General features: G+C 37.2%; 1 protein-coding gene across 9 annotated transcripts in view; it reads right to left on the bottom strand.

The window, feature by feature from the left end:
- Positions 1-18,383, bottom strand: part of lov (BTB/POZ domain-containing jim lovell protein) — a 261,400-nt gene that overhangs the window by 7,090 nt on the left and 235,927 nt on the right. For 8 of the 9 annotated variants that reach the window (XM_081760469.1, XM_081760467.1, XM_081760460.1 and 5 more), the window contains exons 9-11: positions 16,388-16,459; positions 14,194-14,266; positions 5,146-5,235 (exon numbers count right to left, since the gene is read on the bottom strand). In XM_081760469.1, the coding sequence (XP_081616595.1) occupies positions 5,146-5,235; positions 14,194-14,266; positions 16,388-16,459 (235 nt within the window). The remainder of the gene's footprint in view (positions 1-5,145; positions 5,236-14,193; positions 14,267-16,387; positions 16,460-18,383) is intronic. The other variant, XM_081760468.1, reaches the window with a different exon arrangement.

Below are 18,383 nucleotides of genomic sequence, written 5' to 3'. Positions count from 1 at the left end.
ACAACAGCACAGGAGAATGCCCCAATGTGTGTGGTGGTATGCTGAGTCTGGAAAACAACCAATAACAATCCAGTGAAAATTCCGCCAGTAGCATGGAAGACATCCTCCATCAAAAGCATCATAATCAGACGAGATGCGAAACTTTTAGAAACAAGGGTATGGACATCCCACGGAGTGTACGACCAGGTGTGGAGCACGCAATTGTAGACAACGTGGAAGTTGCATTTTAACGCAGCCCGCGGAACTCAGTCCGTCGTGCGTCACGGAAACAGAGTGTACCGAAATCCATCATTCATTAAGGTCCTCCATAAGCTGATATACCTTCATGCCTATAAAGTGAAACTTACGCAAGCTTTGGAGCCAAATGACTTTCCTGAATGTGCTGTACTTGTTGCTTCCATGCTGGACTCAATCGAACACGCGAATCAGTACCTGCAGAGGGTGGCGTTCTCTGATGAAGTTACGTTCTTTATGTCTGGACATGTTAACCGCCATAACATTCGGTGTGCTCTTATGTACGATAGAGTAATCGGTCCATTTTTCTTTGCTGAGAACACGGTTACAGTGGCGGCTTACTACGACATGTTTCATGAATAACTTATTTCCCCAGGTGTTGGAACTGCAGCCAAACAACCTTCCAACACATGGAGCACCTCCTTATTGGTCTTTCACTTTTGAATCGCCATTTTCCCGGGAAATAGTTTGGCTGTAATGGACCAACTACGTGGCCCCCGCGCTCCTCCTGATATCACCCCCTTAGAATTTTTTCCCTGTGGAAGTACGTCACGGATCGTGTCTACGAAACCCCTATCCTAGATCTTGCCACACTTCATACACTGATTGCTGCAGTTCTCGAAAACGTTGATGCTGCTACGCTGCAATATATATGGAAGGAGATCGAATATCGTCTCGACATCGTCTGAGGGCAACTAGAGGGGCACATGTAGAACTATAGTAATTGGCAATAAAACTTTGAGAGATGTAGAACACGTTGCAAAAATTCGCTGTCTCTACCTCACATAGTTTACGAGCTATGTCTCATTGTAACGGTACCAGGACTTTCTAGACATCCTGTATATAAAGCTACAAGAACGCTTGATAAGTTGCGAAGTTCAGGCTCAAGCTGAAGATAACCATTTTGGGAACGTAAGGATGAGCCATCTCGAGTTACTGAGGAGACTCAATACGCTTAAAAATCACGTGCAATGGTAAAAGCAGTCAAAAGCTATGTCTCGATGCACACGGAAACTACTTTGAGGACGATGTCACCATGTGAATAATTGTCGTTTATAGGCCAAGTCTTGAAACTTTCTGACACAACTTCGTAAATTAGCTATTAAAAGAAAAAATCAAATAGTTTTGTGTGCATTACCAGTATGTATGCATTCAGTTGACAACCCTGCTTTAGTACCATACATTTTTTATGCATATAATTTCAGGTTCGATTTCAGATGTTGAAGGACTTTCTTATACGTAGTGGCAGCTTTTCAGGGAGATCACATCGGTAAAAATTAAACTTATATCGCTACTAAGGTAAGGGAATGATGCAGATTACGAATGTGGAGGACACTTTCTGGAAGATTTATGGTAACATGACTGACTGCAAATGAAAGAGGATTGTGTTAGATGTTAATTTCTGCCGGCAAAGTATTTCTCCATAGTGTAGTACAGCTTATTTTATGCAAGTGTAGGGTTACTAGTCCGAAGCGAACGCAAGAGCTACAGGAACTTGTATCACTGCGAAAACGACATTAAAAGTACTTGTAAATACAACATACGAACACTAACCTAACTCTAGTAACTACTCTACTGGCGTAACCTAATCTACCCTACTAACTTACTCTACTACTATAACCTAACCTTACGTACTTTATTATATTCTAGTTTCGTCTCCCTTAGACTAACAGGCATAATCGTGGGACGTTAAACTCAAAGATTAAATTTTATTATGGCAAACTTTTTTTTTCTTCATGAATTATCATTTCCATGACACACATGTTTCCTCACATATTATCAATTTGTACGCAATTACTTACGCATTACGCAAGAAAATTACATTCTAGAACGTATTAGAGCAGGCGTCTCCAACCTACAGTCTGTGGGTCAACACCGGCCTGCGAGCACCAACAATCTGGTCCACCATTGTTTTTATTAAATTGTAAAATTTACTTAGTAAATCATACAAAATAATAATCAGATGTTTTTATACGACCAATTAGGAAACAAAATAATTGACACATAATAAAATTAAACCTTATAACTATGATTAATGAGGTTCAAGCTGTAACTTTCCGCTGACAATCGTGGAAATTATCAACTGCGACTTGAAATGCCCATCAGTAACTTGGATCTGTAAGTATTGACGATGATTGAGTGCATGTTATCTGATATAATTAACAGCTGACATGACTGGCCTTCTAACATATCCAAGCATTTTACGCACGAAGACTGTTAAAATGAAATGAAATTTTTGAGTTTTACGTCCCACGGTTATGCCGGCTAGGCTAAAGAAGACGGTGATAATGAGAAATGAGTGAAATGAAGAAAGCGGGGGGAAACGGGAGAACCCCAAGGAAACCTACGCACACGGTGTTTGTCCACCACAAACTTCACTTGGCGGAGCAGAGTTTGAACCCTGGACCTCATGCAGCAGAGGTGAACGCTCTACCTTTGAGCACGAAGACTGTTGAATAATGCAATGTACGATTAATGGTTTTGAACTACCGTAATTTTATACGACCTTTGATACCAAAACAACGACACCTTTATTCATTCCACACGTTTTGGCCACCATCAGTAGTGATATACTTAATTTTTTTTCCACTGAAGATTATTTTTCTAAACAGCATTTTCAACTCTTGAAAATACATTCTTCAGTGCTTGTGCCACAAATGCTATGAATGTCAAGCTCCTATTCATACATTTCGTAATTTTTATCTATCTCTCAAGTAAAAATTAACGCGTCAGCAGTGTCTGAAACTTCTGTTGACTCATCTAGGGACAAAGAGAAACATTCTAACTATCGATTTATGGCAGACAATTGAGTTAATATATTTTCTATAAAATCATTTATTCTTCGAGCCACAGTGTTTACTGACAAACTGACTTTTTTTAAAAAAGTAAATTAGATTTTTCTGGACACATTTCTTCTGCTGTCGCAATCATGCAATCCTTGATCAATTCGCAGTTAGTACATGGTTTCCCATGTTTTGCTGTTGAATAAACCATGTAGAAGCTAAAACGATCTTTTCTTTAAGTTTTACGTCCCACGCTTATGTCGGTTAGGCTAAAGGAGACTGTGATGATGAGAAATGAATGAAATGGTAGAATGAGAAAAGTGGGGGAATCCCGAGAAAACCCACGCACACAATGTTTGTCCACCACAAAGCTCACTTAGCGCGAGTTGGGATCGAACCAAGGACCTCATGCACCATGGGTGAACGCTCCATCACCGAGCCACCGCGGCCCTGGAAACTAGAACGAGTTGTTGCTTCTTGTTCAGCATTTACTTTCTTAAGCAATAACTGATGAGATTTCAACCCACTTTTGAAGAATTAACATTTTTCTAACCATAGGGTTTCTATAAATTTGGAGCAATTTTGGATCCATAATGAGGTATAATATTGTATTCCTTGAGGACTGATATTGTTTTTTCGCAAATTCCACACACTGCATTATTCCCATTACTTGACTCAGTCACGAAATATTGACATCCCCATTATTTTTCAAATATTCTGCTACTCTCACCATGTATATCTTTCGTTATATTCAGGCCTATATTTATATATTCTGCGCCCTTGTGCTCTAAATAATCTGCCGTCCCCCTCCTCGTACAAAATTTCCCGCCCTCCCGAAAACGACAAATATTAGAATTGAATTCAAAGTTTTTGGGGTCGCTCAGATGCACAGTGACACTTTGAATCCAATTCAACTTCAAGGTCATACATTACTCCTCAGGGAGGGGGAGAGATTTTAAAAGTAATCGAAAACGACAGATATTAGTGTTGAATTCATAGTTTTCGAGGTCGCTGAGTTTAATGCTATCAGTTTTCAAGATGTTCCAAGTTTATCCTCACCCCTCGAAGGAACAGGTAAGCTCTTGCATTTATTATTTCGTTTTTTGAATCACAATTGTAGAACATCAAGAGGATGACTTTTTAAAAATAATTATATAAGCTAGCTAATTAGTAACTACTGTAATTAGAGTGAATTTAAACACATTAACACATTTTCTCGCGCTTGCGCGGAACTCTGCGGGTTGCTAGTTTTAAATATTACTTTATTGTGAATCTTAAAAGAAAATCCAATATTTTGCCGCCCTGTATACAAATCTACACGAAAGAGTTAACTTCAAATCAAAATAATGCTAACTAGCACCATCACAAGCCGTGGTTTTGAATAAATAGGATGCGCTGGTTTTATCTACTCATAATTAAACACACTGTATTTTCACTAAGAAACTATAGTCACAAAACACAGTAGTTGCACTATATTTAGCTTTTCAGATCGCACTTGTCACTTCAAACTCAAAACTCTCGGCTGTCTGCCGTATTTATACTATACGTCCTTGATGCGTAGTACATATTCGAAAACACTCAAAAGTACCCTAATCTTCCAGACACGCAATCACGCAGCGTAACTTTTCCAGAACATACTCTACTTCTGCTGCTTGCTACAAAATGGCACTGCATACTTTGACTAACCAAATAATTGAGCTCTTGCGTAATTCCGGTGCTCCCGACAAGATGGCGCTGGCGCTACAGTATTGGTATTATGAGCTAGCTAGGAGCTGACCCTTGGGATTTAGTGGAGAAGATAGTGTGGCCTTTAGGTTAAAAAGTTTGGAGATTCCTGAGTTAGAGTATTTAATAAAGCGGTTCCTATAGTCTTAATTTGTATGCACTAGGAAAATGCTCTTCCCTTAATTTATAACGAGAGTCCATTTTTACTCACTTGACTTCTCTGAAAAGCCGCCACTGCCCATATGGTACAGTGTTTCAGTAGACTGAGCCAAAGTTTAATGTTGCCTTACTTTTAGATGTTGGTTTTAATTAATTCATCCTTGAAGAAGGCTGAAATTAACAAATGAAAGGAATTAACAGATTATTAACTTTTCCGCTCGTATCTAAACCTCTCTTTACTTACTTTTCCTTTTTCCCATGATGTGATTCTCGTTCCTGGGCTCTGGGACATCGTTTAATAAACTCCTACAACTTTCCATTGTTGGAAACAGTCCTGAAAAAAACAAGTTATGATTAGTTTGTATGAACAAAATTTTTCTTCCTTTTTTCTTTAGCATATTTAGCAAATTTTGAAAATATCACAACTACGTCAAAAAGAAAACGTGGTCTTAATGTAACTAAATACGTCATTCAGAAGTCTTCTACCCAGTGGCGCAACCAGCTATGAGCTCTGGAGGTCAAGGCCCCTCCCGAAACTATCTTATACCTGGCCTACCTTATACAGCAACAAGCAGACAAATTTTGGTCATATTTTTTTTTTTTTAAATCATTGTCATTTGTCCAATATTTTTAAAAATATGCAAAATCTCTCTCTCACACACGCACCGTGCGTGAAAAAATATGCATTGAAGAATGAGACGTCACGTGCCAAATATCGTCTTCCGATAGTTTACTGTTGTTGTTTTCGAACAATTGGACTTGCAAAGAAGCGAAGGAGATTTGATATCAAACTGTAAATATTGTAAAATTTCTTGGGTAGAGCAATAAAATGTACTCGGGATTTGGACTTTCCCTTCACCTTTTTATTACAAAAAGTCTTTATGTACACAAATTATAATAAGTATTCCTCTAATATTTAGGTAAGATTAGATAGAAGCCCGGTGACCAAGCGCCGTGGGCTTTGAGATGAGGTACTCTCGGTGGCCAAGCGTCGTGAGAGGGGTTTTAGGTGTTTCGATCAATCCGGGAAGATTGATGTTGGTCGAGGTGTGCAGGTCCTTTTTATTCTGTCTTGTCGGCTTCCATCGTTGATTCTCGTCCTTCCGACTGTGGCGATGGTGATCGACTCCTCTTCGGGACCGTCGTCTGTTTGTTGTTATTTATTACTAACATATGTAGTTCACACTAGTGCTGTTGAATTTTTGTGACATTTGCGGTTTTCGGTTTTTGAGAAAACCGATTTTCTGAAAACCGAAAACCGCAAAAGCGGTTTTCAAAACCCGAAACCGCAGATGCGGTTTTCAAAACCGAAACCGCAAATGCGGTTTTCCAAACTGAAACCGAAAAAGCTCTTTTCAAAAGCGAAAGCCGCCCAAAACCGTGTTTGCGGTTTTATAAGGGATTGTCCTTTTCAAAGCAGAAACAATGTTTGCTGTTTTTAATTACACCTTTTAACAATTGTGATAGCATCTATCGATCGAGACAAATGTATTGATTTATATGTGTGTTTTAACTTTTTTTTTTTTATTTGCTCCAAGACTATTATGGTAATATGTGCAGCACAGTGCGAAAGGGATAATTCGATGGTTGTACAAGTCACAGCTAAATTAGGGTGACAAATACTGACGTTCGATCCTTAGGTTTTTTTATTATTATTATTATTATTATTATTATTATTATTATTATTATTATTATTATTATTATTATTATTATTATTATTATTATTATTTCTGACGACACTTTGAATGTACCTTTCGGCTGCAGGGAAGCAAACTGGACCCCGCCTGATTTTCATATATGTTGTAAATTAGACCACCAGGAACACGAATCTGAAGGAATTTTGACATTTCGAATGTCGGAACTCGAGATATTCGAACATAAATTGACCATGGAAGCAAACTGGACTCCACCTGATTTTTATATATTTTGTAAAGTAGACCACAAGGAACACGTATCTGAAGGAATTTTGACATTCCGAATTTCGGAACTCGAGATATTCGAACATCAAGTGAAAACGGAAGCAAACTAGACCCCAACTGATTTTTATATATTTTGTACACTAAACCACGAGAAACACGAATCTGAAGGAATTTTGACATTCCGAATTTCGGAACTCGAGATATTCGAACATAAAGTATCCAGGAAGCAAAAAGGACACTATTTGATTTTTATAAATTTTGTAAACTGGACCAAAATTAGCAATTATCTGAACGAATTTTGACATTCCGATTTCCCGATCTCGAGATACTAGAACTTATACAGTAGTTTTATGTAATATGTATAAAAGTAACGAAGAAAGTTCTGTCGCTTTTTGACCTATCACTTAGAGCATAGATATGTCACCAAAGACGTAACTGGAAGATCAAAAATAGTACCCATCAGTATCAATGACCTTCTGCCAACGTTCGGGATGGGCATGGATTCCTTCGCGGTAGAACTTGGTTTGCCGTGAAGCGAAGAAGGTATCAAGTGCATTTAGCACCTCTACTACGGAGTTGAACTGGAGTCCTCTAAAGTGAGTGTCCAAGGAAAGGAACAGGTGATAACCGGACGGTATAATGTCCGGACAGTATGGCGGATGCAATAGTGTTTCCCATTCAAGGTGTAGGATGGTGTTCCGGCTCATTCTAGCTATGTGGGGCATAGCGTTGTCCCGTAATGGGGGAACCCCTTAGCGATTGAGAAGTGTTGGCTCCAGGGTTTTGAGTTGTTCTTGAACACGGCTCAATTGCTGACAGTAGACAGTTGCATTGATGTTCTTCTCTGACCGCCCGGTAGCAGTTCCCGATGCACGATGTCGTGAGCAGTCCACCAAACACACAGGAGGACTTTCTGGCCCGGAAACAAATCATCTGGGACACATAGACCCAACTTGTAGTGCTTCCCAAATTGATGGAGGTGCTGGCGAATGGTTTTTCGACTAACATTGAATGTTAGTACCAGTTCCTCACATGTCTGTTCGGCTCAATTGCTACCTGAAGATCCTCATTTTGTACATGTGTTGGTCTTCCGGCACGTGTGGTGCGTCTTTCGTGAGTGTTTCGTCACCGTTCTTAAACTTGCTAAACCACCCTTGCACTGTCTGCGTAATCACGACACCCTCACCAAAGCCCTGAGGTATCTTCCGCCCCGCTACAGTGGCGTTTGATCCAAGTTGGAACTCGTACAGCATACACGCCTCTATGACGCTCTGTGGAGGTTCCATATTCACTCCGTCCTTACATACGTTTACGTTGTAACTGAACTTCCACAACCAGGTAGAATGTCGGATATACCCACACCAACAACTGACCTTCGCCTTATCTCCATTCGCATTAAACTCACGGTATGAGGGTCAATTTTACACAGAATTCCACAAAAAGCGACAGAACTTTCTTGGTTACCTTTATATATCTCTCAGGACATAATATGTTTCGTATAGAGAATATTGTGTTTTTTTCATATAACGTCTATATTAAACTTTAAGTTTTAATATCTCGAGTTCCGGAGGTCGGAATGTCAAAACGCCTTCAGATTCGTGTTCCTCGTGATCTAGTTTACAAAATATATAAAAATCAGGGGAGGTCCAATTTGCTTCCCTGCATCCTACTTTTCAAACGAAACAGTTTTCCAGAGTGTGCATTTTGCTTCAAACTGAGTTCAGCCCTGGATAAGAAACGTAAATTCGCTTCTATAAGAGTCTTTAAAGTTACACTTGAAATTGTCGTTCGGCATTCTTGTAGCTTGTGAAGGTATGAATAATTCAAGTATGTTTGTTACAACATCTACAAACGAATACTCATTCGTATAGAACCTCCAATACATTACATAGAAAACACATGAACTATACAAAGAAAACCATTGTGCATTAGAGCAGATCTCTTATTAGCAAATGATTCTGCACACGCGCACTGCTCAGATAGCCCAGAGCTTGAGCCTGAGCGCGAGTCCAAATTTAACTCAATCGCGATTGAGATTGTCAAAGGTGTAGCGGTTTACGTTGAATATACCATACCAACACTTTATCAACTAAGTCCTCTTAGATTTTTCTCCAATCCCAAAAAGCGGGTGGTTTTTCGTGATTAAGATATGTTTAAGCGGGGGACGAATATATAACCTGAAAATCGGGTGGTACCCGCTAAAATAGGGTAATAAGCCAACACGCAATAGAAATAAGGTATATCCCTATTTAAGATCACTACACATGCAACTCATGAAATTCAATTTGAAATATCATCCACTTAGACTGACATCTTTTATATTATTATTACTCTTTCCCCATATTTTTAAAAATAGTACTGCCACTCTTTCTTTTGTTAACAAAAAGGCACCACCTCCCTTTCTTAATATAAAGGAAGAGAAAAGAAAGAAAGAAAATCTCTATCGCAATACACAATTTTATTGTTGATTTGTTGCCACTCCGATAAATGTGAATGTTGTGGTTTTGCATGTGTCGACTGGCTTCTTATCGCAAGTCCCAGACACCTGCAATAGTTTATACTAGACGGAAACACCGATCATATTTTATTCTGTATCTTTTTACTTCCCAATAACGATAGCCGTGCCTCTTTGAGAAATTGCAACTTATTTTTTTTTTATTCTGCCAATTGTAAAAGTATAGAATTTCCCTACACTTTAGGACATTTTAAGAAAAAATACCTTCTTTTCCTTCTGCAAATTTTGATCATTTTTCCCTAAGCTGCCGAGGGAAATTTCCCTCCATCTGGCAACTGAGAGCCGGTGTGGGGAAAGATTCTTTGCTGTTTTCTCGTCGTTACTTGATATTAGTGCTGTAGAATTTTTGACAGTTGCGGTTTTCAAAACCGAAACCGCAAATGCGGTTTTCAAAACCGAAACCGCAAAAGCGGTTTTCAAAACCGACATTTCGGTTTTATGAAATTTCACTTTTTTCAAAAACCGGTTTTCGGTTTTTTCAAAAACCGATTTCGACAGCACTAGTTCACACGTGGTTATTGCCTGGTACGGCAACGTGGGGATCCTTACAATATGGAAAAGTTCTCAAATTGTAAATTACTTGTAGAATATTGTACTGAATAGCTTTAGTGATCATTTAATAAGGTATATTTCATTAACAAGAATGTGCTATATATGAAATTGTTAATCTGTCGAGGTTTATGTGCCAAATGATAATACGATTTTTAACCTTCCTTACATAATTTTGTGAAGATATGTACATGAATGATGATTGAAATTTATAGCCTATATATTTTTCATAATACTGTAGTAGTTAACTGTATTTTTATAGCCATTAAAGTGGTTGATCTTGGAAAACACCTGCACCTGTATCAGTATCATAGAGTTTGAAAATTTCGATTAGTTCACGACTACATTTAAAAGTCCATCGTTATGAATTATAAACTGTACTTTTTGAACATTTTATTGAATAGTATTGCAAAGGTTGTAATGTACCAATAAACCTAAAATAGATCAATGTATAAATGAATATTGAATTAAGTCAAAGCATTGTACAAAAGCAAAAACCCAGTGAAAATCTTAAAATAATAATTTCTTAGAGTAATAAATGTTAGTAAAGAGTGCGTACTCACATTCAAAAATAAAGATGTACAAAATAATAATTACATTTGTAGTTTTAAAAATTGTAACTGTTAATAATAGCGAATTTGTGAATCTGAATTTTTATTTTAATAATAAAAATAATAGGGATAACTAAATTTCTTATAGTGAGGAGAATTCAAACATTAAATTTTATTTATATCAAATGGAGTAGCACGTCGTTTGCAGACAATTATACTACGTAATCTTGGCCCCTCTCGAAATAAAATCCAGGCTGCGCCACTGCTCCTACCTCTCTGGATCTCCTTAATTAGAAGAGAAGTAAATAAAGAATGTATTACCACAATCGTCGAAATAGTCTTGTTAATGTGAGAAAATATCTCTCCGTTCCTGAAAATATGTTCGTAGACGAAATATCAAATAGAAGCCCTTTTATCCCAAATTTGGTTGAAACAATTGAATCGGTGAGTAGAAAAAGAACATTCCAAAAATAAAGGATAACATTCCATGATAATTTCCCTATAGCTAAATATCCAATCCCATTACATTTTTGGAATTTTGGGAAATGAAAGGTCTTAACATACGCTACAAATCTCCCATACAGATATTTTTACGTAAGCAATGGTGTTTCCGATAAGCAGTTTTACTTTTCGTTTTTCAAAAGTAACGTGTTGGGGAATATTCTCCTTTTTCTACTCACTGATTCGATTTATAATTGAAAGAACAAGGAAGACAAACATACTAGGCGTGTCCGTAAAATAAGTTCTCCATTTGTTTTTCACATAGAAAACACGTTTATTGACAACAAATGTTATATCGATGGAAAGGCTCGACTTTTAGCTATTTTTCGACGTAATTACCGTTGCGATCAATGCACTTTTGCATGCTTTGTGGCGTTTATCGTATACCCTTGTCATAGAACTCTCTCGCCACGCTGTGCAGGTAGCACTCGACCTTGTTTTTCACCTCATTGTCGGTCTGGAAATGCTTTCCACCCAGGTGTGATTTTAACTCAGGAAATGGATGAAAATCACTAGGTGCTAAGTCTGGGCTGTAGGGGGATGGGGGAGGATGTGCTATCCAAATTGAGCCAGGAGATCGACTGTTGCATTGTGATGAAAACACACTCCCTTTGCCAGCATTCCCCTCCTTCGGGTTTCGTCGCCCGTGACAATTGACTCCAAAAATTCCTTGCCCTGTTCTGCATAGCGCTCCAGGAATCCGCGGGCCACTTCAACACGTTGCCGTTTATGGTCTTCGGTGAGCATTTTGGGGACCCACCTGGACACTTTGTGATAATGCAAATGTTCGGTCAAAATTATGTGAATCGTGCTCTTACTAACTTCAGGGATCTGTTTGCACAGCTCGCGTACTGCTACACGATCTTCAAGCATTGTTTGCTTCACTTTTGCAATTGTTTCGGGCGTAACCGAAGGCCGACCAGAACGCTGTTCATCATGGATGTCTGTACGTTTGTCCTTGAATTCTCTCACCCATTTTTGCACGTTTTGGACGTCCATACACTGTGGCTCATACACTTCCATAACTGACGATGAATGCCAATGAGAGTGGTGCCAAGGGCATTCAAAAAACGGATCACTCCACACAACTCGCACTTGGCAGAAGAAGGGAGGGGGAGCTCCACCGCGAATAGCTGTCTACTCCAAATTGAACGTCGCAGCCGAGTCTGTTTGATAATGTTAAAAGGGAAAACCAAGTTATACGCCAGTGTTGCCAGATCTCGCGCAAAGCGTTCCTCATGGCTTCAGTGCCTTGGAGACCTTATTTTACGTGCACACATCGTACAAGGTAACAGTGGAATTATGCAGCCACGAAATATCACTCATCTTTTTATCTTATTAAATGAACTCCATACCGCCTTGGAGACCTATTGACTTTTCTGTCTACTTATCAACATTGCTTTATTTTTCCTGGATGTTGAAAAAAGCTCATGTTTACAATAAATAATCGAAAAAGAAATAAATTTAAAAATAAACTACATCAAGTTTTGGAACAGTAAGGATTCTTTTAAAATATAAAGAGTTCCTTATGTATATTTAGTGACAGTTTTGATCTGTTAAGGAAATAGGCGAAACACTTACTTTTCTGTTTGCATATGTACATTTTCCTTCACAATTTCAAAAACTTATTCTGAGATTTTGATCATACGAAGATCGAATCATTTTATAAATACATTGTGCACTTTTGAAATAAGATCTCTTGATAAACTGGTTGTTTATGTAGAACCAAGTATTTCCTATATAATTGTTTAAATAATGAATTAAATTTATTGAATAAAGATTCTACTTTTAATTTCCTCGTATAAAATGAAAGTGTCATTAGTATACCAACACAAGCTGGTATGTTGCCATTCAGAAGATTATGAAAAGTCAAATTGATGGTAGTTCGACATTATATTAACCAAAAGTGGAAATAAAGTATTATCCATAGCTAGGAATTTCAAATGAAGATGCACCGTTCTCTCTCAACAAATTTTCAAAGCAGTTACTGCTAGTTTCAATAGTATAAGAAAAATAAACACACTGCTGAACAAGACTGCACTTATTTAATATAAAAACACATTTACATGTGACGTTTCGATCTTCTAGCAAAGATCCTCATCAGACGTACTTGAGCCTGAGTCTGAGACTCAGTGTACGTCTGATGAGGATCTTGGCTAGAAGAAAGAAACGTCACATGTAAATGTGTTTTTATATTAAATAAATGCAGTCTTGTTCAGCAGTGTGTTTATTTTTCTGATTTCATTCGCAACACGACTCATTCACGCGTACGACTATGATTGTGTGTCAATAGTATAAGGTACACGTACATAATATACAGTACATACATGTTATATCTTTATCTGATGTGCAGGTTCAAGTGTTGTAACATTTTTACGTAATCTCAGTACCATTAATTACCAAATAAAGTGTGTTACTTGGATAAGCCCATTGGGACATTGATATAGGTTTAATGTACGATATTTATAAAAGATAAAATAATTACAGTTTTCTGGATACGTCTAGTTCAAGTTAGCAGTAAATTGAAAGAGTGCGTGATCACGTGTAGTGCGAAATGAGTATTGATACTACACAAGTTATAACACTATGAGAAATTATAATTGTACAATGAAACTGTTAAATTGGGCATTTCTGTACATTAGCTACCTGTCTACCTTGAAACTTAGCCGCAATGAAGCAAAGCTATTTATATGCTGTTCATGGTAAATTAACTTCTGTATGTAGTGTATTTACGGAGTCATATGAAGTTATAACCATTTCTTTTTCTTCTTCTTTCTTCAGAAATCTCCTAAAATTATTTACACAAGATTTTCTTTATATATGGATACAAGGTTAGTACTATATTTATTTACGAACATGTATCGTACAGTGTCCACTAGCAAATACTTATATTTATTACATACAGTGTATTTATATCGCAAATATATTATTTATGAAATACGACCTAATAGTAGATAATTAATTACTGAATTAAAAGTGCTTTAAGATTATCCATACTAGTTTTTCCTTGAAAATACATTTATTTTCTCTAAGTTGGCTACATTCCAATGGAACCAATGATGGCGACCAACATAGACAGATTTCAGCATGTGTTTTATCCTTTTTACCCAACCCCACCTTGCTTGTTCTTTCTGTTCTACTCATCAGAGCGAAGTAGCAACATTTTAGTAATGATAAAATTCTGACGTATAAAATCCATTCAAACATAGTTATCCTTCTTCTAGAGCAGAAAACGGATAAAAAAAAGTCATACTTACCATGAGGTGGTGTGAGAGAGAGTGCTGAAACTGACGGTAGCGCCGGAAACGGAGAATTTTCTAACGGTGAGTCCTGTAAGATAAGAAAATAACCCATTCTTTTAATCTGTATGATCCAACATTCTGAATGTTATTTGGTTACAACAGATAATAAGAGAACAAACAATTTATGTTTCAACTGATTCTACAGAATCATAAAATCTCAACATTCAAAAAGTAATCCTCGGTTATTAGCAGGGTTGGCTGATTTAAACCATCGTTTAAATCAACTGTTAAAACAAAAACAAAACAAAACAAACAAACTGGTTTAACAAAAAAAAAAAAAAAAACTTAAGTTCGTGTGAACTGCATGGTGACGTTTCCACATATCAAAACATCTGCATTAGTTTTATCTCCTTTTCATCTTTTAATAAAGGCACTCGATGTTCAATTCTCGGTCGAACCACAACTCTTCTTTCAAGTGTAAATCAAGTAGTGGTTCGGATGTCACTTTAAGCGAGTCTTCTTAACAGGGTTGGCAAAAACCATGGTTTTTATTTAAAAAACCAAAAAAAAACCGGTTGTTTTGGTTTAAACCAGGTTTTTTTGGTTTAAACCAGGTTTATTTGGTTTAAATAATTTGCTCTATATATTCATATCATATATGGACAGAAATAAGTTTGTTTCGCCTTGATGTTATTATGCAACAGCCGGGTTATGCTGGAAGGGGTCACATAAGCTTAAAGCGAAATAAAAACTGCTTCTCGAGTACATCCGAGAGAAATCGTCCTCCATTTGAACTCGGAACCGGGACTAATTGGCCGCAAATGTGATACGTCTGCCGACTCACTCACGAAGGAATCCTGATAAAAATACGTTGTACTGATCTTTACATGCTTCTTAATACAACTGTCAAGAGTCATTTCAGAAAGACAAAAAGATAAACAGTTGCACAAGTGAAATCATTATACAGAATTACATATGGACAATTTCAAAGTACTACAAAGTACAGAAGAACTAATTAAGTTCAAGTTAGTTAACAACGACTTTTATTGGTCCAAATTAAAGAAATACAACGACTTAATTTGCATATTAGTAAGAAAAGTGAATAAAGATACGTATTATTTGAGTCCACTTTGGCTCAGATTCATTTATACATAAATAGATACCAAAGATACTTCTCATTTTACTAAATGCCTCTCGTGGGGTCTGTATGACCCCCCCAAACACACACAAAAAGTACGGCATTTCGATGTATTTTATCAATAGTAAACATTGAAACGAAACAATATTTAGAATTTTTCTTTGATTGCAATTACACATCAATAATAACAACTCCAAAAAAATCACAAAACAAACATTTATAAACTTATATAAAAAAGTTGCTTTTGTAGTATAATCTTTTGAGTAATGAACGAGGAATTTAGGTCTGAATATAATACGAATAATATACGGGAGTGAAACGTGATAACCCACAAATGTGTGTTCATTACGATTTTACAAACACTTACACTTTTACGAACATTTTTCGTTTCTTGGTTTAAACCAGTTGGTTTTTTTTAAAAAACCAGCTGGTTTAAACCTTGGTTTAAACCAGCCAACTCTGCTTCTTAATAACCTCGGTATTACATAAGGATATTAAGCGTAAACATACGAATCGACACCAAATTGTATATTTCTACTTGCCTAAATGCCTGTTTTAGTTTTTTTTTTTTTTTTTTTTTTAACGGTACTTAGTTTTCGGACACGCCTCGTAGAAAAGGGTATAAGTACAATTATCGACAAAAGTAAATAGTTTGATTTCATACACAGATTACATATCAAATAGACTATCTAGGTATTTACTTTTGTCGATAATTGTACAAAGAAATTTACAGCTTTACGCCACATTTTCTGATATATGCATGTATGTGAACTCCCTCATAACTATACGGTTCGTGCCACGGTGGGAACTCATGTTGTTCGGATTCCACGTTAAGCAGTAAGTCCATATCTCATACAACCTCAGTGCTGAATGGGGCTCCAAACTCCAAATGAATCAACAAACTCAAATACAAGTACGCAGCGAAGTCGGAACACAAATTTATTTTGGCCACTAATTTTAAACAAAAATCAAATACTTTTTTTTTTTTTTTTTAAAAAAAACGAATCAATAATAGTAAGTTTTCAATTAAACAAAGCTTTTAAAGTAAAATACGACATAATGAATACTTACGTCAAAGGGCCCTCGACAGCTAAGAGGCCACTCAGATTTCGGGATGGCACCTGGCTGTTCCTGGAAAAATATCAATAGCAGATATGAATATAAAGTACTCATCACAATTTCTTCGCACAGTTTCTGATTTACCCGAACACAAGAACTATGATAAGATGTTGAAAACTGAACTCAATTGCCATATTAGTCCAACATTTTTATTATTCTTTCCCCAAAATTCTATTTTATGATTCCCTATCTTCACATTAGTTCAAAATTTTTCACGGATAACAGTAAGACCAGGGTGGATTTGATTTAAATCAGCCTGATTTAAACCGCGATTTAAATCACTTGATTTTTTAAATAAAAATAGTTGATTTAAATCGAATTCTGCAATGAATTAATTTAAAGTAAAATAAGTGAAATCCCGTTGCTGATCTGGTATTTCGATGGCGGAAGGTAATAAATTATGATATCATACGAAACAAAGTTAAAATATGTAAACAGCTAACTGTATATTTTACAGTAGTTGAATCGTAACCAGTTGGAGTTCAGAAGGTCAACTTATCTCTTAGGCTTCAAAAATATTGTCTGGTCTAAATCCTCAATTGCAGTTGCAATATACGAGGGCAAGTCAAGAAAGACTTGGACTAATTTTTTTCCCGGCAGTTCTGTTAACGCTGGAGCTTCATAGTTTGGCATACAAGTAGGGTGGGTCTTGCTGTGCATATATATAAAATGTTGTTAAGGAATCATTGCATGTTTGGTAACCACGACTTTTTATTGCAGGTGATGTTCTGCGCCGCCTCTAGAAGTCGCCTGTAGAAGAAATGGAGTCATTACGAGATGAACAATTTGCAGCTATACGGTTCTGCTATCGCCTGGGGAAAAGTGCAACAGAAACTCTAGGAATGTTGAGAGCAGCCTACAAAGATGACGCTCTGCCACGAAGTACCGTGATCTGGTGGTTCAAAGAGTTTAAAGAGGGCCGAATGACAATCACGAAAGCTGGTGGACCAGGTGTATCAGCGTCAGCTGTTACTGAGGTGAACATTAACACGGCAGCAGTCATTGTTAGAGAAGATCGCCGCATCAGTATCGACGATCTGGCAGCCGCACTACGCATATCTCATGGCAGTGCCTTCAAAATTTTGCATGACCACCTCCACATGAGCCGAGTGTGTGCGCGATGGATTCCGCGACTCCTGACACCAGAGCAGAAGGCCGTTCGAGTGGAGACTTGCAGGGAGCTGTTGCAAAGGTTTGAGGATGGTGGATACGCCTACCGCACTGTGCGACTTTTTTCTATTTCCTGCCCTAAAATCCAGACTGCGTGGACGCCGCTTCTCCGATAATTCCGAGGTTCTGAAGGCATCGGAGGCAGTTTTGAAGGACCTCTCAAAGAATGGCCTGCCACACGTGTTTGAGAACTGGAAGACTCGAATGAAAAAGTGCATTCAATTGGGCGGGGACTACTTTGAAAAGGATCATGTGCCTGTTGCTGAGTAATAATAAATTGCCTAGAAAAAAAATCAGTCCAAGTCTTTCTTGACTAGCCCTCGTATTTTGTAATTAATTTACAACTTCTGTACAAGAAATGCATTATAAAGTTTCATTCATTTCTATTTTTTTAGAAGACACGTACATGTTAGGTACGGAGTACACATTTCTTTTAGGCTTCGGTACTTAGCCACTTCCTTTTCAATTCACTCCTACTGTTATTTTGTTATACATGCTTTATATATTTATACTGCCTAATGTTAAGAATATTCGTACTAGTACTTACTATATGATGTAAAACATTTGATAAGATCATACCCATAAATGAAACTGGTACTTTTTACGTACAAAAAACCTCCTAACATTTGTGCTGTCTTCTGCTTACTAGCTGCTATTATCGATTTACCATAAGCCTTAAAACTGTCACTTTCATACTACGCACGTAATCGTATTAATCAGGTCTAACTTACTTTTACTTGTTATGTGAAGTTACATTCCGTTACTTTCAAGCATAAAA

The sequence above is a fragment of the Thermobia domestica genome, chromosome 5, assembly GCF_964235325.1.
Source record: "Thermobia domestica chromosome 5, izTheDome1.hap1.1, whole genome shotgun sequence".
Lineage (NCBI taxonomy): Eukaryota > Metazoa > Arthropoda > Insecta > Zygentoma > Lepismatidae > Thermobia > Thermobia domestica.
This window is presented reverse-complemented; position numbering and strand designations above follow the sequence as displayed.